General features: G+C 45.3%; 1 protein-coding gene across 11 annotated transcripts in view; it reads right to left on the bottom strand.

Moving 5' to 3' along the window:
* SBF1 (SET binding factor 1) overlaps positions 1 to 22500 on the bottom strand; it is a 412273-nt gene that overhangs the window by 181253 nt on the left and 208520 nt on the right. For all 11 annotated transcript variants that reach the window (XM_085870627.1, XM_085870637.1, XM_085870630.1 and 8 more), the window contains one exon: positions 15737 to 15850. In XM_085870627.1, the coding sequence (XP_085726753.1) occupies positions 15737 to 15850 (114 nt within the window). The remainder of the gene's footprint in view (positions 1 to 15736; positions 15851 to 22500) is intronic.

Here is a 22500-nt window from a genome sequence, read left to right as displayed (position 1 = left end):
GCATACATCGATTTCACACAGACGCGCCTGGAAGCGGGGCCAAGCCGCCCTGCGCATGATAATTGGATGTAGGAAAACTGGGCGTGTCGCGTTCTTGATCCGAATTGTCCCTCGGAAAGGCCGCCATTTGCGCCCGCGGCTCGGTGCGTTCGGCACCAATCACCGAACGGGCCCGAGACAGCCCGACGCTCAGTGTTCACAGGTGGTGCGGGAATGGCCGTAGAAGGAGAGAGGTAAAGGTGATGGAGGGTTTTCGGTGGTGGTTTGATGGTTATGCTGCCGTTTGGGATGGCGGTGATGCGATGATGTGGGAGCGAGTTGTGAAGGTAAAGGTCATGGCTGTTGGCGTTGTTGTTGTTGTCTGAGGGTTGGAGCATGGTTGGCGTGGTGGTTAAGGTGGTTGTTGTGTGATGGCGGTTGAGACGTGGTTGGTTCAAAATAAAGATAGAACAGAAAAACGGCTATCTCAAAGTGTCGCAGCCCGGATGAATCACATAAATCCCCTCTATACAACGGGTTTGAGCTAATATAACTACACATGCACCTATCGAGATATCTCACCTACGGGTCCTGAATGGTGGTTTGCAAATTTCCACAGCCGTAACAATATATATACATAAATACACACACATATATATATATATATATATATATATATATATATATATATACATATATATATATACATACATATATATATATATATATATATATATATATATATATATATATATATATATATATATGTGTATATATATATATATATATATATGTATATATATATATATATATATATATATATATATATATATATATATATATATATATATATATATATATATATATATATATATATATATATATATATATATATATATATATATATATATATATATATATATATATATATATATATATATATATATATATATTCATATATATATATATATATATATATATATATATATATATATATATATATATAAATATATATATATATATATATATATATATATATATATATATATATATATATATATACATTCATACATACATATACATATATATATATATATATATATATATATATATATACATTCATACATACATATACATATATATATATATATATATATATATATATGTATATAAACATTCATACATACATATATATATATATATATATATATATATATGTATATATACATTCATACATACATATACATATATATATATATATATATATATATATATATATATATATATATATATATATATATATATATATATATATATATATATATACATATATATATATATATACATATATATATATACATATATATATATATATATATATATATATATATATATATATATATATATATATATATATATATATATATATATATATATATAGTGTTGTGGTTGACGAAATTCGCAAACCACCATTCAGGTCCCTTAGGTGAGATATCTCTGTAAGTATATGTGTAGTTAGGCCCAAACCCGTTGTTTAGAGGGAATAAATGTCATTCATTCGGGCTGCGACCCCTCGAGATCGCCGTTTTTCTTTTACTATCTTTATTTTGGACCAGCCGCCATTACTACCACCACCAACCACGTCTCAACAGCCATCACACAACAACCACCAACCGCAACGCCGCTTCACAACAACAACAACGCCAACAGCCACGACCTTTACCGTCACAACTCGCCCTCGCAACCATCGCATCACCGTCATTCCCGCGCCGCTTGTGGGCACCGATACTGGACTCGTGCAGGGCGCGCACCGAGCAGCGGGTGCAGAAACACCAGCCTTTCCGAAGAAATCGGATCAAAAACTATTCACGCCCACTTCTGTTCCGTCCTATCAGTGAGCATGGGGCGATTTGGCCCCGCCTCCAGGTGCGTCGGAGTAATATCGCTATATGCAGATTCATGGATCAAAAAGCATTCACGCCCACTTTTCCTCTGTCCAATGGGGAGCCAGCCAGAGGTAAAGGGTCGAAGGTGAAGGAGCGAGGCCCCGGGGGCTATAAAGGGCCGTGTTCGCTCGCCGGGAAGTTGAGTTGGGAGTTGGTGGAGTCAAGTTGAGTTGAGTTGGGAGTTGAGTTGGGAAGTCAGTGAAGAGAAGAGTCGGAGAAAGCAGTTGGACGGAGCTGTGGAGAGTTGGAGAGGTGGCGGCGGCGAAGGCAGTCGAGGGGGCGCTCGTGTCAGAGTCGGGGAGCTGCGGAGAGGGGAGGCCGATAACGCGACGGAGGTCGCGGTGGAGACGCTCGTCGCGGGACCCGAACCAGCGAGATATCCTCATCCCCCCCGAGCATCAACAACCCCCTCCTGTTTCCCCCCGCGGTGAGATAGTGCAAGAAGGGGGCCCCGTTCCCACCCCATTCCAGACACTGTCCGCGAGGCCCGCGGAGTCGGGGCGCCACCGCCATTTTGCGGCTCATCACCAGACGGGTAGGCTCGACGTGGTCTCGGCCCCAGGCCCGTCTGCCCCCCTCATCGTGGAGGGTGGTCCCTTTTTCTTTTGCTTTGAGTATATGTGTTGTCGGCTCAGTCTGTAAAATAAAACTGTATAAGTGTTGCCGTGTGCTCGGTCGTCGGTGTTAGATCTGCATTGTGTTTCTCTTTTACATTTGCTTTTTGTGCATAATTGTCGTGCTTCTTCCACTTTTACATTTGCTTTTGGTGTATAATTGTATATGTGTGCTATCCATGTGCCATCGCGAAATAAATGTGCTCTATGTTGAACTGTTTCTCCCGTTTCGCTTCGTCTTTTCTCTAATTGAATCTCCATCTTACTTCACGTAAAGGGTTGGTCGTGGGCTAAAACGCCCGATAATTAATCGAACCGTCCAGGTTGACGATAACAACGCTCGGTGATCCCGATAGTACGGAACGGGTTGCTTAAAGTGGCCCGTGTCCGAAGTCGACCTGCGGCGAGGTGCGATCGCCCGGTCTACCCTCCGTGTGGGTACTTAGGTAGGTCGAATTTGGCGAGCAACCCTATCCAACGCGGGGGGCCGATTGGCACGATCGTGGTGAGGCCGAAAGGCCCACCCGTGATTAGTTCCCGGCGTTAGTCCGAGAGGGTCACGACGGGATTGTCCGTCCGGTGGGCGACGTGCCGCGATTCGAGTTACGTGGCCGTTCGCACGCCGGCGGGCGCGAATCCGCAACAATATATATACATTCATACATATATACATATATATATATAGATACATTCATACATACATACATACATACATACATATATATATATTCATACATATATATACATATATATATATATATATATATATATATATATATATATATATTGTTACAGTTGTGGAAATTCACAGAACACCATTCAGGTTCCCCGAAGATCAGTTATGTCGATAAGGGTGTGTCCAGATAGATTTCCCCACCGGTCTAACGGGAATTATTCATGTGCCAGGCTGTGAACCTTCAAGGTAGTATTATTCTTTTCTTTCGTTATTTTAAACAACATCTCCTCAGCCCCTTCTCCACAACCGCCAACATCTCCACAAACAACGGCATATCGACAAACAACTCCAGAACACTCCCCGGGTAAACAGAAGTGACGGTTAAAAGTATGCACCATACAAGATCAACCAGAACACTCCCGGGTCACCAAAAGTGACGGTTAAAAGTATGCACTGTACAAGATCAACCAGAACACTCCCGGGTAAACAGAAGTGACGGTTAAAAGTATGGACCATACAAGATCAACCAGAACTCCCCTGGAATATCCCCCCGCGTGCCGAGAAGGGAGGGCGAACGCTCTGGGGCGATAAAAGGGGCGCGTTGGAGCACCGAGAGGCAGTTGACTTGAGGAGAGGAGTCGCCAGCAGTTGAGGAGGGAGTTGGCAGCTGGCGGTTGGTGAGTGGGTGAGAGAGTCCCTCTCCTTGGTCGTTCGAGGCTCCGTTGGAGGCGCTGCTGGCGGCGCCGTTGGAGGCATTGTCGGAGGCACCGTTGGAGTCGAGAGTGGAGTCGGGAGCTGGTGGAGTCCAGTCGAGTGTGGGCGGACACACCGAGGGTCGCCGAACCGGGGCCCAGCGAGTCACCACGAGGGTGGTAGTTAATCTGCACGGCCTGTCAGAGCCTTGTGGTCATCCTGGCTCTGTGGAACATTATAGGCCTACGGGCCCTATTCTCTCGTTCTTTTCTGGGGTTTTGCATGGAAGTTTGTGGCGCCTTGTCCTATAAGTAGAACTGTTAAGTGCCTGTACATTACATAGTAAATAGACAACGGCTGTAGGTCTTCTTGCTCGTGTCTTGTCCCTTACCCCCCATTGCTTGCATACGTGTCTGAATAAATGTCATTGTTTGAATATTCACCTGCTTGTTGCGTCCCTTCCTCCATTGAGCAGCCGTAATTGCGTTCGGAATAATAGCTGGTTTTTAATAGCCGATAAGATAATCGAGTCCGACGGGGCTTGGCGATAATAAACCACTCGGCAATCGCAAATGGCGCGAGCTGCTTAAAGCGGCTCGTGTCCGTACGGGTCCCGTCGAGGTGTAAATCCCCGGCATGTTTGTCTGCGCGAATAATTAGGTACATCGACAATTCAGCGATCAACCCTGTCGCGTGTGGACAGAAGAGTTGGCTGATTTATGGTGTTGTTAAAAACATACCCATAGCTGGATTTCGGCGTTGATCCGAAAGCTGCGACTGGATTGCCACGGTTGGTGGGCGCGCGGCCGCAATTAGCTAAAAACGACGCACGCACGCCGGAGAGGTGAGAATCCACAACACTTGTGTCAGGAAGTGGGATTCAAATCCATTCCGCTTCCAAACTAAATTAACGGAACCGGATCATGGGTGTGCGTGATATGCAACATGATGAGTGGGGATATGCAACAAATGAAAAACGAGATGAAAAACGAGATGAAAAACGAAATTAAAACAAATGTGCAACAAATGGAAAACAAAATGGATGGCATAAAAAAGGAAATAAAAGAAGAAATGAAAAACAACATGGATAAAAATATGCAAACGCTGCGGGAGGAGATGCAGCGCGTGGGGCGAGGCCTGCAGGTGGGCATAATGGCGATTGCCTGCGATGAAACGCGGACAACGGAGCACAAAATGGCGGCGCCACGTGTTGGAGCGAAAGATCTGGGGGGGGGGGAGTTTGGATTGTGTCGGCCCCGCAATGGAGACAGGGGAGGTCATAATAATTCGGCAGATATGTTGGACGAGACTCGTAACGGCAGAGAGAGTGACGGTGATCGAGAGGAAAAAAATTAAATGGGGTGACTGAGACGTGTACGAGACATGTAGAAACGAGGGAGATAATAAAGGAGAAAACGGATTTAATAAACGAAATGATGGAGAAATTAAAGGAGGTAGTGGTGACGGAGACGCAGGAATTAAAAGAAACTAAAGACGAACACACACACATGGAGTTAGCGAGGGACAATGAGGGGGGGCTCGAGGAATGTGTCGTGACCCGGTGCAAGCAGCAGGATAGCCTCCTTCAGGAACGAGGGGAGGGAATATGCCCCCTTGAAGTGGATCGCGACGAGGTGAGTCCGGTCGAGCTTTGCGAGGTAGAGCGGGCGAGTGCTGCGAACGGGTACACGCGGAGCTTGGGGGGTATGAAAACCTCGGGAGCGCTTGTGGTAGCGAGACTCCCCAGCGTGATTGTTCCGGTGTGTGTGCTTACAAGTGTGGCGAAATGAGTGTTGAAACACGCGCAGAGCGTAAGCAAAATGGCGCACGTGAGTAATATGGTGTGCGTGGGTGAAAAGGCGTGCGTGAGTGCATGCGGGAAACTGAAACGCAGATGGGTTCAGACGGAAGACAGGAATAGCGAGCCGAATGTGCCGCTTTTCGCTATTTCGAGAACCACGCCGGGCTCACGGGACGTCGCGAACGAGGCCCGTTCGGCAGATAGCGAACGGCCTTCGCGCGCGTTTTCGTACAGGGAAGCCGGCGCGGGAAGGTCCTGCGTATCGGAAAAGGCCGTCGCGAGGACGGTTAAGATGGCGAGTGTTAGGTGGATTTGGAACACGCGGGTCCCCACGTGGACGCGTGTTCGGGGTATTTTATTCTGCACACCGCGTGTTCTGTTCGCGGAACACGCAGAGCGGGTTTCCGGGACGTTACGCGCGCGCCAGCTGCAGGCTCGGTGCGCGTGACGTCATCGGAGGGAATCTCGCGGCACAAATGCCGGAGGAACGGCGCACGTTGTTCCGTGTGGGGACCCCCGCGAAAGTGAGCGCTTGGGGAGATTCCCAGGGTGACGTCATTGCTGCACGGATCGGCCGTTGAAGGGGACGTCGGTATTGCCCGTGAGGACGAACGGGCGTGCCGTAAATCGCTGCCATGGAGGTGCAGAAAAGCCTCGCTTCCAGTCCAGGATTCCCTGGGCAGGAGGTGAGAGACCCCTTGCCTTGGGCACAGGAATAGCACTAGTTAGGGGGAAGGGTTAGTTTAGTTAGACCGGCTTCATGGGGAAAGGACAAGTCCTCATGGGGCCCGTGGAATGGATTAGTTCGAGGGATTGCAGTTGAGATTTAGAGTCGAAAATGGGATTTTTGGAGACAAGGACAGACATTGAGTGTGTAGTGGGGACGTAGCTAAGCTACGTAGAGTAAATGGAACGTGTTGTATTCTAAGGGATGACGAGGGAGCACGAGTTTGATGAGGGATTCCAGTAAAGAAGAATGGCAGTGTTCAGCGATGGAATGAAATGGATTGAGAAACAAACATGTTGAGTGAGTGAGGGCCAGCGGGCCTGGGTGTATGGAGCGAATGTGGTATGCATGGTGCGATGAGTGATTGGGGGGAGGAGCGATTCCCACCCAAGGGACCCCGGGGTCAGAGTTATGGTAGTTAGTGGGTAAGCCAAATTAACAAAAACCCGTTTGGAGGATGCAGGAGTCCTGTTGATGGGCTGGGAGCGTGGCTGTGAATGGTGAGTATCGCTTTGTGGGCACCCCGGGCACCAGGCTAGTCGGCCGCGGTAGGCCAAGGGCCCAAGAGGGGCCGGGATAGCGTAGTGGGAACGGGTGGGCCCGCATGATGCGGGGCCCGTGGCGCCAATAGTCACGTGGGTAATGTCGTGGGCACGGGCACCCGGGGAAGGGGCCTGGGATGCCAGCCCGCCACGTGAGCATCGAGGGGGAGTCGCCATGGAGGGCACTCCCCAGGTTTTAGGGAGCTGGTAGGCTCAGAGACAGTCGCAGGGCCCAGGGGTGCCATAGTTGGAGAATCGGCAGAGGGTAGTTCCTGCCAAGGGAGCCACGCGTCCCAGCCATGAAACCGGGCGAGGGCATGGACGAAAATTGGAGGGCAAGGCCCAAATTTGAGAGGACACCAACACAGGCGACGGGAATCTTGGTTGGTAGAACCAATAGTTTAAGCGGCAGGCGCTTTTGGAAAGCCCTGGGGTAGTTAAAGGTTAATAAATGAAAGGGTAGATAGGGAAGTGTACACCTCCGCACCATCCATCCCTTCGCTCTCATTGTGGGCCGCTGGACCCACTTTGGGTTAGATCGCTGAGATCTGAGGAGGCCATTCTGAGGCTTGATTGGGCCTCAAGACAGGACGCTAGCGCTCCCTTATTCCCCTCCTGGAAGGTAACGTAGGGGTTGGGAGTAGGCTTGGTGACAGGATAGGTTAGCCAAACAGAGAGTATAAAGGGGGTGAGGGAGACGAATTAAAAAGAAAAAATATATATTAAAAATATATAAAAAAATAAGATGGGGCTAAATTTGGATTTTGACAAACTAAGGGAGTGGGTATGGACAGAGACAGGGAAAGGCGATAGGTTGGGAGGAAGACAGTAGGGTAGGTCCGAGCCCACCTTCAGACCGGCCGGCACCACCGCACTCCCTCCACCAACCTCCTTCAACGAGACCAGAGGCTGGCCAGCTTCGTATGCCGGCGTGTTTGTGCTACAGCGGCCTGTTCCGCCTTGCTTTGCCATGCCTTGTCTGCCTGCCTCTGCCTTGACCCCATGCCTGCTACCCTGTTTGCATTGCCCCATTCCATCCATTACCATGTGCGCCAGGATCATCGCGCAAGTTGCGGGGACTGCCCTGCAGGCAGCCCCACCGACCGTTGTGTTTGCTTGCGTCAGTACCATCCACTGATTTGCAAAGACTGCCCTGCAGGCAGCTACATCACGAGGACTGCATTGAGCAGCCCGTGCACAGTGTTTTGCATCCATCCATCCATCCATCTGCACACGGGGACTGCATTGGTGCAGCCCGTGCACCGTTTGTGTTCAGACCTGCATTTGTTTCATGAGCCAGAGACTGCATTTTGGCAGCCTGGCTCCCTGATTCAAAAATGGCCTGTGGGATGGGGTGAGTTGCCTCCAGCAGCTGAAGACAAAGCAAAAAGGTTCAGTGACAGATAACGGGGCCTTTTGATCAGGCCCCGAAGACATCCGACCTTCACCATCCCCGAAGACATCAGCGCTCACCCTGAAATACCGACTAACTTTGCCATGCCCATTTTCCCACAGAGTCCATCAGTCCTGGGCCATGGTTAGTGTAAATTAATCAGGTTAAGGATAAGTTAAAAAATTGTAAATGAGTTTTGCTCCCCCTGCATGTTTGTCGTAGCGCCAGCAATTTTAGTTCAGTCTCCTGAACGAGTGAGTTTGTTTAGTTAGTTACTCAGCCCGTAGGTTATTTACTTTTGGGACACGGATACACCAAATGTCGCACTCAGGGATCCGAAGGTAAATCATACTAGGGGGAAATTTTACACATGAAGGCACGTGAAAATTTGACGACTCGGGACGAGTCTGTAAAAAGGGGAGGGGGTAGTGTTACGGTTGTGGAAATTCACAGAACACCATTCAGGGTCCCCGAAGATCAGTTATGTCGATAAGGGTGTGTCCAGATAGATTTCACCACCGATGTCTAACTGGAATTATTCATGTGCCGGGCTGTGAACCTTCGAAGTAGTATTATTCTTTTCTATCGTTATTTTAAACAACATCTCCTCACCACTTTCTCCACAACCGCCAACATCTCCACAAACAACGGCATATCGACAAACAACTCCAGAATACTCCCAGGTAAACAGAAGTGATGGTTAAAAGTATGCTCCGTACAAGATAAACCAGAACACTCCCGGGTAAACAGAAGTGACGGTTAAAAGTATGCACTGTACAAGATCAAGCAGAACTCCCATGGAATGTCCCCCCGTGCGCCGAGAAAGGAGGGGCGAACGCTCCGGGGCGATAAAAGGGGCGCGTTGGAGCGCTGAGAGGCAGTTGAGTTGAGGAGAGGAGTCGCCATCAGTTGAGGAGGGAGTTGGCAGCTGGCGGTTGGCGAGTGGGTGAGAGATGCCCTCTCCTTGGTCGTTCGAGGCTCTGTTGGAGGCGTTGTTGGAGGCGCCGTTGGAGGGGTTGTCGGAGGCGCCATTGGAATCGAGAGTGGAGTCCAGTCTAGTGTGGGCGGACACACCGAGGGTCGCCGAACCGGGGCCCAGCGAGTCACCACGAGGGTGGCAGGTAACCTGCACAGCCTCTCAGAACCTTGCTGTCATCCTGGCTTAGAGGAACATTAAAGGCCCATGGGCCCTGTTCTCTCTTGTTCTTTTCTGGGGTATTTGCATGGAAGTCTGTGGCGCCTTGTCCTGCAAGTAGAACTGTTAAGTGCCTGGACATTACATGGTAAATAGACAACGGCTGAAGGTCCTCTTTCTCGTGTCTTGTCGCTTACACCCCCCCCCCGCCTCCCCCCCCCCCCGTTGCTTGCATACGTGTATGAATAAATGTCATTGTTTCAATATTCACCTGCTCGTTGCGTCCCTTCCTCCATTGAGCTGCCGTAATTGCGTTCGGAATAATAGCTGTTTTTAATAGCTGATAAGACAATCGAGTGCGACGGGGCTTGGCGATAATCGCAAACGGTGCGAGCTGCTTAAAGCGGCTCGTGTCCCTACGGATCCCGTCGAGGTGTAAATCCCCGACATTTCAGTCTGCGCGAATAATTAGGTAAATTGACAATTCGGCGATCAACCCTGTCGCGCGTGGACAGAAAAGTTGGCTGATTTATGGTGTGGTTAAAAACACACCCGAAGCTGGATTTCGGCGTTGATCCGAAATCTGCGACTGGATTGCCACGGTCGGTGGGCGCGCGGCTGCAATTAGCTAGAAGCGGTCGCCCGCACGCCGGAGTGGTGAGAATCCACAACAATTTCTACATACATACATATAATTATATATACGTATGGATGTATATATATATATATATATATATATATATATATATATACATATATACATTTTTTATACATACATATATATATATATATATATATATATATATATATATATATATATATATATATATATATATATACCAGGCGTAGTGGCGTGCGCCTGTAATCCGGCTACTCGGAGGCTTGGGTTGAAGGATCGCTTGAGGACGGGAGCTCTGCGCTGGGCCGTGCTATGAGAGGGTGTCGGGCAGCCCAGAATCATGGCGAAACCCAATCCTTCTTCCTGTGTCGTAAGAGGTGACCAGGGTTGCGTCAGGAAGGGCATCCAGCGTAAAAAAAAAACCTATGCCAAATCAGTATGCGGATCATAACGGATGATCCGCTGTGGCGACCCCTAACGGGAGCAGCCAAAAGGCAAACAACATATTATATATACATACATATCTATATATATATATATATATATATATATATATATATATATATATATATATATATATATATATATATGTGTATATATACATATGTTGTTCATCTTTCAGCTGCTCCCGTCCACAGAACTCCTTTCACTACTCCACACAGCCCTCGCACCCCTCTTCCTTCCTCAGACGCGCCCCTCTCTTAAAATACGAGGGAAAAAAGAATGCCTTCGTTCGGGGCGGAGCTCCGTGAAGCACGCGCCAGTGTCCGCCTTGATTGGACAGTGTGTTCTTTGACTTTGGAAAGCATTTCCACATACATGGCATGCCTTTCCGGAGAGGGGCCTTGGCCCCTGCCGAGAAACCCCAGCCAGTCTTCCATGCGGGTTAATACTTGACGAGTAACAGTATCAATAGTGCACAGGCCGTCGTGCAAGAGTTACCAATGTTTGTGGAAGGAACATTGGTGGAAGCAGCAAGGAATGGCTGCAAGACCCTGCCTTGGCAAGTCGGAGTGCTTGGAGACAGCGGGTGGGTTGTGGATCGTGATGGGGAATGGAATGGTTGTTGGTTGTTCGTTGGATGTAAAGATTTAATAACCTAACTGAAAAGAAATCGCAACGCATGCCTTTGATTCTCCCACGAGACAAAAGGAAAGGGATCTGACTACACACATACTTAACGACATAACTGACTTTTGGGACATCTGTACGTTGAATGCAAATGGTTTCCAGATCCGCAACAATATATATATATATATATATATATATATATATATATATATATATATATATATATATATATATATATATATATATATATATATATATATATATATCTTCTTCTTCTTCTTCTTTCGGCTGCTCCCGATAGGGGTCGCCACAGCGGATCATCCGTATGATCCACATAGTGATTTGGCACATGTTTTACGCCGGATGCCCTTCCTGACGCAACCCTGGTCGCCTCTTACGACACACAGGGATATGGTACACCTATTTTAACCGGGGTATACACCGGCCCAGTATACTGGTACTCATTTCGCCGACCTCGGAAGGATGACAGGCTGAGTCAACCCCCTGGTGTATTAATTCAGTGGCCCAACGGGGCTTGAAACTCAGGACCTTTTGGATCCCAAGCCGCTGCCCTAACCACTGCGCCAACACCAGGTATATATATATATATATATATATATATATATATATATATATATATATATATATATATATATATATATATATATATATATATATATATATATATATTGCATTTACCAAGTCATCAACAATGGAGGACTAGGTTTCAGAGCTGTGATTTGTGGAAAAAAATATTTTTAAAGCATACCCAAACTGAACTCATCACGTCAGCATTCCCAGGAATACAATGACACGTTTGTGATTATGTGGTGGAAATATGAGCAAAAGAAAATGGTTTCATGTAAAAATGGGTCCGTTCTGACGGAGTTAACATACTTGTATTATTTCCTTCAAAACAGTAAGGATATTAATTTTAATATCAACGTGGAAGCTGAATGGTACTTTCAAGAAAGTAATTTTACTGAGACTAATTTGAAGCAACATAAATCCTCGCGTAAACAAATATACCCATTTGTGTTGTAAGCTTTCCGTCCTCAGCAACCATAAGGAACAAAGTCTGGGAGGTCAACGGTTTGATTCCAACTCTGGATGAGTCACACCAAAAACTAAAAATGGTACATGTTGCTTCCTTGGTTGATGCTCAGCATTTAGAGGATAAAGAACTGAAAACCTCATGGGTTGACATCCCGTGGGGATAGTGGAGGGAGGTGGGGGTTCTTAATTATTCCACTGACTGCAGATACAAACTAGAACGGGCACTCATAGAGCGCATACCTTCGCCGCCACTACTTTTTTTGTTCTTGGTATGAGTGTGGGGAACTGGTTTCATATGAATGGTCTTATGACACAAACCACATATCTATAATGTCATGACCCCCCCCGACTTTCGGGGGCTACGGACTAAACAACAATAAACTCACGTCGTTTTGGCGAGTCTTCACTCGCAAGCTCGGTGAATACAACGTTTCAACAAGAGAAGGTAATCTCGTTTGATGCTGGTTTCATGCAAATCGAATAAGAATTGACTGAGTTATGCCGAAAACCGCATATTTTTCAAGGGTGTGACCCCCCTGACCTTTTACCCCTAACCGGTAACAAGAGTATGGGCGTCATTGTGTCATATTGCATATCACAAGATGAGACGTTGAATTCTGAACATTTTGGCGTGAGTTGCATGCAAATTGAATAAAAATTGACCGTGTTATCATAAAAAGACGATTTTGACCTTTTCGTGACCTTGACCTTGACCTTTGACCCGAACGATCCCAAAATCTAATCGAATGCTTCCTGGCTAATAACCAATCATCCCACCAAATTTCATGCAATTCGGTTTAATACTTTTTGAGTTATACGAATCACAAGATTACAAATAAATAAATAAATAAATAAATACACGCCGACCAAAACATAACCTTTCGCAGGATGCGAAGGTAAAGAGCCATCAGGATGGCATCACCAGCACCTAGAGTGACCCAGAAAGTAATGTCACTTTCCCCTCGGTCACCAGCCGTGTTGTCCGAAGTGGAATGCTGCATTGTCTGGTATCTCGGTTTGAATGTGTGTTCATAATTTGTGTGGCCACTCTTCAATGAGCCTTAAAGACTAAAAATAAAAATAAAATGAATCGGCTTTAAAAGTCAATGCCACTGTGGCAATTGTGCACACTGTTGATTTCATCGAAATTGACATGCAAGAAGAAGCACATACATGTTCAACTGGTTGAGGAGATATTAACAAAGTACTATAAATGCTTGCATGGCAAGGCCTGTAATTTTACAATGTCTGCAAGATCTTTAACTCATGGCAAAGGTCACTCACTGAGAATATGGGCTCGTATAATTACAAAGATAATCATAGACATCAATTTTACATATTATCCGTTTTATTCCACAGATATATCTTATCCAGGTAACAAGAGTTTATCCACTAATCTATTCCTTATTATTCCACATACGAACAAAACAAAGACCAAGCTTCAATTCTTTGTCCCCATTTTCAATGGCACACAGAACTACTTTTCTCAGCAACTCCGATTGTGTCCCTTCCTCCAGTCCTTAAATACTATAATCTCATGATATTTTCTATGCCTACCCATGAGCTTTTATAAGTTCCACTCACATTCCCAGTTAGCCAATTTAAAGGCATACTTATTCAAACGATTTATTGATTGTGCGAGTTTCATCTACTTCAAACCCTCAATGTTATTCTGCAATTCTCAGCTCTGCATTTTTTTTTTTTAAAACCTTCAAAATCTGTTTTGTTTTACAGTGAAAGCAATAATAAACAGCTTAAATGAAGCAACTTGCATTCATGCAAGATGTCAGAAATTGTGCTGCACATGTGGTATTCGTAGGATGGATGTGCTTTTGCCAACATTGTGCATGTTAATGCTTCACTTCCCTGCAAATATCAAGTGAAATATGATAGGAGGCAGATTAAGTAGAGACTGTATTATGACAATGGGATGTTTTTTTTTGTTTTTTCTTTAAAGATCAATTAACTGTGCTTTCTATGTGACTAAACATGGAAGATCTGGATCTTCTCAAATTGTTTACTGTTGTTAAAGCCACATAATTTGCCTTTCCTTTATTTGTCAACAGAATAATCCCAACAGATGCCATGATTAGTCACTCAACTCGACACTTGTTTTGCAACGTAATAAAAGGAGGGAAGGCGTTGTTGGAAAGGTAGTAATCTTGGTCAATCATGACAATTTCAATGTATAAATAAATCCAAGATCTTATCGATTCATGAATGCTGGCTTGTGAGCAACATTGCTGAATGCTTAACCACAGATCTTGAACCACCCCCGCGGGAAAGTACCGAACTGTGGAATGTACGATCAAAGCCATTCCAACCTTGCTCTACTTGAAAACATCTTCAGACAGTCAACTCCACAGAGCAGTCCATAAACATCCAGATTTTTTCCCATTTTTTATTTTATTTAAAGAATTAGGATTAAACGCATATAGTGGGGGGGGGGGGACTAAAAAAATAAAACTGCGCATGCCCCGCGTGCATGCACGCACACACAGACACACACACACACACACACACACACACACACACACACACACACACACACACACACACACACACACACACACACACACACACACACACGGTTAATTCTGCCTCTGTCTGTCCCACCCTGAAACACAGAAACACGTCTCAGAGAGGAAAAAAATATTAAGTAAAAGTTACTTTAAATGAAACCAAACCTATGGGATTTTTTTTTTCAACCAAACAAAAATTTGAACCTGGGCAGTGCATTGGCAACAGATCACTGCCTCAATCATGGCGTGGTTTTTTTTTACTTTGCGATCCAGAAATACATAACCTCCCATTTTTTGAGTACTTTCAAGGAACCCAAGAAGAAAAGGCTTCCTTTTTTCTTTTTAATGTCGTGGTATTATTAACCACAAGCTTCCGCTTGTCAAGATACATTAGTCTCCAGAGCTCGATGGGATAAGAATTATGATAGCTGGATACCTCGTACTCGAGAGAAGTGTAAAAACTTGAGTAACATATGGAGAAACTAAGATGTTGTCAACCAATATGCCTCCACCCACACACATTATTACATCATTACAATACGTACTTGTACCAAGTTTGATTTAAATCCGTTCAGCTGTTCTCATGCATCACATTTCTACCTGACATGATCTGTGAGATATTGATTCTGAAATCTTATACGTTCCTCTTTAAATCATGATCCATACTTGTACCAAGTTTGGTCAAAATCCAATCACTGTTTCACAAGTTAGCACACCAACAGAATTTTTAGCCAACATGACCTCTGAGTTTTGGCTTCTTTCCTCCAAAATCGAATCAGTTCATCTTTGCATCATTATGCATAGTTGTACCAAGTTTGATTTGTATCCCTTCAACCATTCTTAACATATTGGAGAAACGAAAACCTATCACAAACGAACGGACAACCTGAAAACATGCCTCCGGCGACTTCGGTGGTGCATGCATAAAAAAAAATTCACTACATCATGATTGCTGTTGTTACCTTATGGAATTTGATCACAGGCTCTGCATGAATGCGAACAAGCTGCAAGCAGGAACGGTAGCCTTGCAATAGTTGAGCAAAGAGACGTAGGAATGTAGCCCGGACCTCCTTGTCCTGCATGATAAAGTGAAAGTGCAAGAAGGAAGAAGAGGAAGAAGATGAGGAAGAAGAGGAGGGGAGGAAAGGAAGGAAGAGAAGTCAGAGGAAGAGGAGGAATAAGAAGAGGAGGAAGAGGAAGAAGGGAAGGAGGAGGAGGAGGAGGAAATAAAAATAATGAAAGTAAGGAGCAGGTTCGTGGAGTAATCAAAAAAAAAAATACCAACACACACAAGGTGCAAAATGATATGATATGATTTGTAAACATCACCAACACCACCATTAGCGCAAACCACCAAACTTCATCCACTTCCCACTTCAACAGGCTGCATCATTTTCAATGTTGCAAGAATAGTCATCTATCCAAACTAAAACCACTGTTGCAATGCCATCACTCAGAGAATATCCAAAAGCAGTCTCCTTGTCAGCTGACCCTGTCAGCATATTTGAATTCAGCTTTTGTTATCGAAAGATATTTTAAGAATGGAGGCTCATGTTGTAGCTAATTGTTTTCGTAATACGTGTCATATTTCTCCAAAATGAATAACCAGCTAAGTAAAATGTTCAAATTAAATTCACACACTGCAATTTCAAAGTCGATTATCAAGAGGTACCCTCTTTAAAGAGATTCTGACAAAAGTTGAATACACTCTTAGTTTTATGGATTATATCCTAAATTCACTGTGTTGATAAAACGAAAACACAATTGAAGCATCATTTATTGTTGACATAGAACGTTCATATTTTATGCTTATAACCACAACATGAATATATGCACATTCGTGCCTCTGAAGTCACCATTAAAACAGGTAGAGACTTTGTTCACCATTTGTTGGCATGTTGGCTGCAACATAAATCAATGAGGACAAACTGGAAATGAAATATTGTTGCACTTTGTTTGTATCGTAACAAGACCATCATTGCTGTTTTGTCAGTGACAAACAGTTCAGAAAGAACTGTGGAATTTTTGTTTTTCCTGTGCAGGACGATGCAGGACAGACGTGCATGGATTGGGACATGACCGTCGCAAAGTGGTTGATTGCAATAAGATATGACCAAAGACTGTGCCCACTGTACTTCAGCAGAAACCAGTATGAATAAAAAATGAAGCTGGAGTTGCACTGCTATTCAGGAGCAGAGACCCCAAAAGCTAGTGCTTGCATATATATGCTTGAATTGAACGAAAAAGTGGGCCGATTTCTGGAGAAGACGATGAGGGTGATAACGATATGGATTATAATCGACCAGGGATGTGTTCAGTTACCAAGCAGCTAGCTAGTGCTTGCCAAGCCAGCTGTTCCTTATCAACGGTTTTGAATGGAGTGCTTGCTTGAGCACTCTTCAAAAATTTGGTAACATAAATCGGAACACACCCAACCTCGCCAACTCCGAGCTGCTTCAGATGTTTCACAGCGACACAGAAGATGAGGAATTTGTGGACTTCACAGAAGATAACTTACCGGTTCCATAAATAACTTTGTAATTCGAGATATTATATGTGCAGGTAAAATATGCAAAAGAACTGCAACTTAATTAAAGACACTAGCAGAGTACCCGCCCCGATGGGCGATCTTGTTCCAAGCATGAAACATGCTCTTCTGACGCATACCTTTATTTGGACAGCTCTGTGTAGGCAAAAAAAAACCACAAAAAAACCCCATGCAGTTATGTGCACGAAACAAAAACATATCCACTGCTTACAATTCAAAACACCTCACTGCACTGGAAAGCATGGGGACAGGAATACTGTACTGTAAATTGTGAGACTTGAAATACCCTCTCCCACCTGGAGGCGATGATACATGATGCACATTTACATAGAGAATTTGCATCCGTCCCCTCCCCCAAGACCACCGGCAAAGATAAAAACACCCCTTTACATTAATAGGGGTCATGTTGATCCTATGTAGCAAGTCTGGATGGAATCGGCCCACAACTGTAGGAGTAGTGGTGCTACAAACAAGCAAGCACACAAACACCAGTCCATGAATTATAGTGAGGATAAGGGAAGAAAGGGGGAAGTGATTGTGAATTTAACATTCTATCTTTATTTACTTTTAACATTGTTCTTAACAAATGGGAATAGGAACAACAGAAGCATGATTGGCCGAATGACCTTCTCATGCACCAAAGTTCCCTGTGTACATTTGTGTAACATTGCTTAGAAAAGGAAGAAATGGGGAGGAGAGGACAAAGAGTTGGGGGTGAGAGTGCATGGAGTTGGAAGAGGGAGATTCAGATGTTGGGGGGGGGGGGGGAAATTGAGAATTTGGGGTTGGAAGGGGGATTGAGTCCTTGGGGTTTGGGGCAGTTGAGGACTTGAAGAAGAAAGGATGACGGAGTTGGCTTGGGGGAGGGAGGGCAGAGAGGGGACAGAGTTTGGCACCAAGGGGTTTGAGGCTTTTGAGTGGGGTGGAGGGTGGAAGGGTGAATAGAGAACAGTGGGTTTGGAGGGGGTTTCAAAATTTAACAAAATTTAAGGGGAGAGGGGACACAGAATTTGGGTGTGGTGGTTATTGGGAGGGGGGAGAGGTCAGAGTTGGGAGGGGGATTAAGGACATGGGATTGTGTGTGGATGTTGAGGTGGGGGGGGGGGGTTAAGAACCTGAAGTCACATTTTACATGATCCAGAATTTATACGGATCCGTGATCGTCCCGTTGTGTCTTTTGAGTCCATTTGGGCTTTTGGGTCATTTGGATCCTCTGGGTCTTTTGTGCGTTTGGGGTCTCCAAAGTCTTTTGCATCCTCTGGGTCTTTTGGGTCCTTGGGGTATTTTAGGTCTTCAGGGTCCTTGTGGTTTTTGGGTGTTTTGGCTCCTTGGGGTCCTCAAGGTCTTTTGGGTCCCCAGGGTATTTTCAGTCTTTTGAGTCTTCTGGGTTTTTGGGTCATCTTTTGCGTCTTCAAGGGTCTTCGGGTTCCTTTGGGTCATCGGGGTCTATTCAGTCTCTTGGGTCATCTTTTGAGTTTTCAAGGGTCTTTAAGGGTCTTCGAGGTCATTTCAGTCTTTTGGGTCCTTGAAGTCTTCAGGGTCGCTTGGGTCCTTTGGGTGGGGGAGGCGGGGGGATCTCCTGGGTCCTCGAGGTTAAGTATATTTCAGGTTACAATGTGGGCAAAGCCAGGTCAGCTGTCCAACCAATGGGTGAAGAACGGTTTACGTACGTACATGCATACCTCCATACACTTGCTCCATTATATACAGATTTTCAATTAAACTCGCAAAAAAAAACCTGCCTTTTTTGTCTCTCCTTGATCATTTAACTCCCCCCCCACCCGCCACCCCCCTGTGGTTATGAATGTGCCATATGGTGAAATACCGTATAACCCACACACGAGTATACCCCACAGTTGGAATTTTTGGAACCAATTTAACATACAGCCCATGAGTTATTTGCGTGAAAATACGGTAATTGAAAATGTAGGGGGGAAAAAATTAAAAATTGAAAAAGGAATCATAAAATAATGAAACAAATATAAAATTAGATAATGGAAAAATTATTCTTCAAAACGTGGGACACCACGGACAGCAAGACTTAACACTTAATGCTTCCTTCATGGAAACATAACTTCCACGCAGAAAGCCAATGGCAATGGAGTTTTTGGACCTTAATGGTTTCAATTGCGTGGAATGTATTTTATGTTGAAAACCATCAATACATGGTCCGACAGCAATTTGTTTCATAATCAAGACAAGCAATATGCAGTCACAGCAGGAGGTATGCAGTCTCGTGGTTTAACTTTACTGCACGGTGATGTTTGCTCTCACACGGCAAATGTGACAGCTGCTACAATCGCTGATGGGTTGCGAAGTTGTCAATTAAATGCTGTGTAGGACAGACTTTTCAACTTGAAATAATATCACTCGCTTTGTGGGGGGGGGGGGGGATAGAAAAGAAAATTTGGTTGACATTGAGGGGTGGCATGATAAAAGCATCAAAATACAGATCCTGATATGGCGACCCACCTATCCAAAATAGATTTTACAGCAGCACAAAGTTCTGACCATATTAAAGGGGAAGTGTGTACAGTAGTGTGGATAAATACAGTACCTTGTAATTCTGGATATCAAAAAGGTGAAGTTTAAACTCTGTACTCTGTTTTAGAGAATAAAGATCCATGTAAACCTTGGACGAGCCCAATACAAATGGTTCATTCAGGCACTAAACAGGCAGAGATCACAAAGAGCAATGGAAAAATTTCTACACTTTCACAATCACAGGAGTATTGATGGCTTGGATTTTTCTCAAGTCGTGCCACAATTCTTAAAGACACCTACACATGATGCACACCGCCAAATGCAATGCTTCAGACGGTGATGAAGCAAAAAGTAAAAAGAATGCAATAAATCCACGTTTGTCTGAGGAATGTATTGCTCAGGAAAATGTGGATTTTTTTTGTTTTTGCTTTTGGGGATGCCAATGAGATGGCAGAGTATATTATGACGATGGGGGATTAAACCCAGGAACAAAATGCTGAAGCAGCAAGTCATGTTGTATTAAAAAAAACTTCTGACTTAAATTGATCGATTTAACTGGAACTGCCAAGATTTGGTGTGCCAAAAGCAATACCAATGGATTTACCAAATGATGTACAATAAAATGTATTTGCGTGTGGTTTACCGAGTTGCAAAAGCACCAAAATATGCAATGAATATTTAATAATTCAAAATCGAAAGTCAACGTCCACTTCAAACAACTGAACACAAGTGTGTGTCTGACTGGAACCGACGAGCAACCGTCTGACTGGAACCGACGAGCAACCGTCTGACTGGAACCGACGAGCAACCGTCTGACTGGAACCGACGAGCAACCGTCTGACTGGAACCGACGAGCAACCGTCTGACTGGAACCGCCGAGCAACCTTCTGATTGGAACCGACGAGCAACCGTCTGACTGGAATCGACGAGCAACCGTCTGACTGGAATCGACGAGCAACCGTCTGACTGGAACCGACGAGCAACCGTCTGACTGGAACCGACGAGCAACCGTCTGACTGGAACCGACGAGCAACCGTCTGACTGGAACCGACGAGCAACCGTCTGACTGGAACCGACGAGCAACCGTCTGACTGGAACCGCCGAGCAACCTTCTGATTGGAACCGACGAGCAACCGTCTGACTGGAATCGACGAGCAACCGTCTGACTGGAATCGACGAGCAACCGTCTGACTGGAATCGACGAGCAACCGTCTGACTGGAACCGACGAGCAACCGTCTGACTGGAACCGACGAGCAACCGTCTGACTGGAACCGACGAGCAACCGTCTGACTGGAACCGACGAGTAACCGTCTGACTGGAACCGACGAGCAACCGTCTGACTGGAACCGACGAGCAACCGTCTGACTGGAACCGACGAGCAACCGTCTGACTGGAACCGACGAGCAACCGTCTGACTGGAACCAACGAGCAACCGTCTGATTGGAACTGCCGAAACGGCCGTTTCACTGTAACTGATGAACAACAGTCTCCGAAAGCTGCCAGAACCGCAACCAGCCACCACCAACCGACTCTCAAAGCCGTCAGAATCGCAAGCAGCCACTGCCAAACGACAGACGCCAACTCACTGACTCCAACTAACTCACTGGAAAATAAACGGTCCTCACGTCCTTTTTATAGGCGGCCAGTCTGGGCGGAGCCTCAAGCAGACTTCAGCCAAATCCACATTGCCCAATAGCACATCGTTGCACGTGACAAACCGTCAATATCGCGATCATTCCTGGCCGACGATGCCATGTTTGTAGTTCTGGATGAACGGCATGAAGCAGCCATTTGCCAGAATTACCGAACGATAAGGTGAAGCGCTCATAAAACATCAACAACAATTATCACCTCAATGTTCAACCCGATACGAAAAAGAGCCATTTCGTGTTCATGGAGCTGCTGAACAGGGTGTCAAACATCGATGGAAAAAGGTGGGTGTCCGGCCTCCGTTGGGCTAACGGCTATCTCACGTGCATGTATGTGTCTGTCGTAAAGAGAAAAGGAGCTTTCCAGAAGAGAGGGAATCTATTCTTTACCCTTCTCAATGCATCAAATTAGAATGCCACCAGACATGGGGATGGGTCCATCCTGGACATGCATTTCGGTAAATAACCGTCTGAGGACAAAGATGTCTGCATGCATTCATTGTATCAGATTCTGAAGTCCGTTACTATATATATATATATATATATATATATATACACATACACATACACATACACATACACATACACATACACATACACATACACATACACATACACATACACATACACACACACACACACACACACACACACACACACACACACACACACACACACACACACACACACACACACACACACACACACACACACACACACACACACACACACACACACACGGTGAATGCACCCGGCGTTGCCCGGGTTCTTTTTGAATGAATTTAACCTTCTGTACATAGGTCTGACGCGAGCCCAGTATTAGTTCCCCCTTGGGCAAAAGCAGTCATAGTCGAAGGGGGTTAATGAGGGAAAAACACCCCCCCCCACCCCCCCCCCCCCCAGCCAAACGGCCTCGCCACCTTGCTGAAAGCCTTCCCAGGGCCCGTCCCGACATTTTTTGTTTCAGAGGTTTCCTCCTCTTTCACCGTTCAGGAGATTGGTGCGTGCAGAGCCAAAGGGGGTTGGTAAGGGGGAAGCACCCCC

The sequence above is a fragment of the Eptatretus burgeri genome, chromosome 2 (assembly GCF_056783735.1).
Source record: "Eptatretus burgeri isolate ZD-2024b chromosome 2, Ebu_testis_v1, whole genome shotgun sequence".
Classification (NCBI taxonomy): Eukaryota; Metazoa; Chordata; class Myxini; order Myxiniformes; family Myxinidae; genus Eptatretus; species Eptatretus burgeri.
This window is presented reverse-complemented; position numbering and strand designations above follow the sequence as displayed.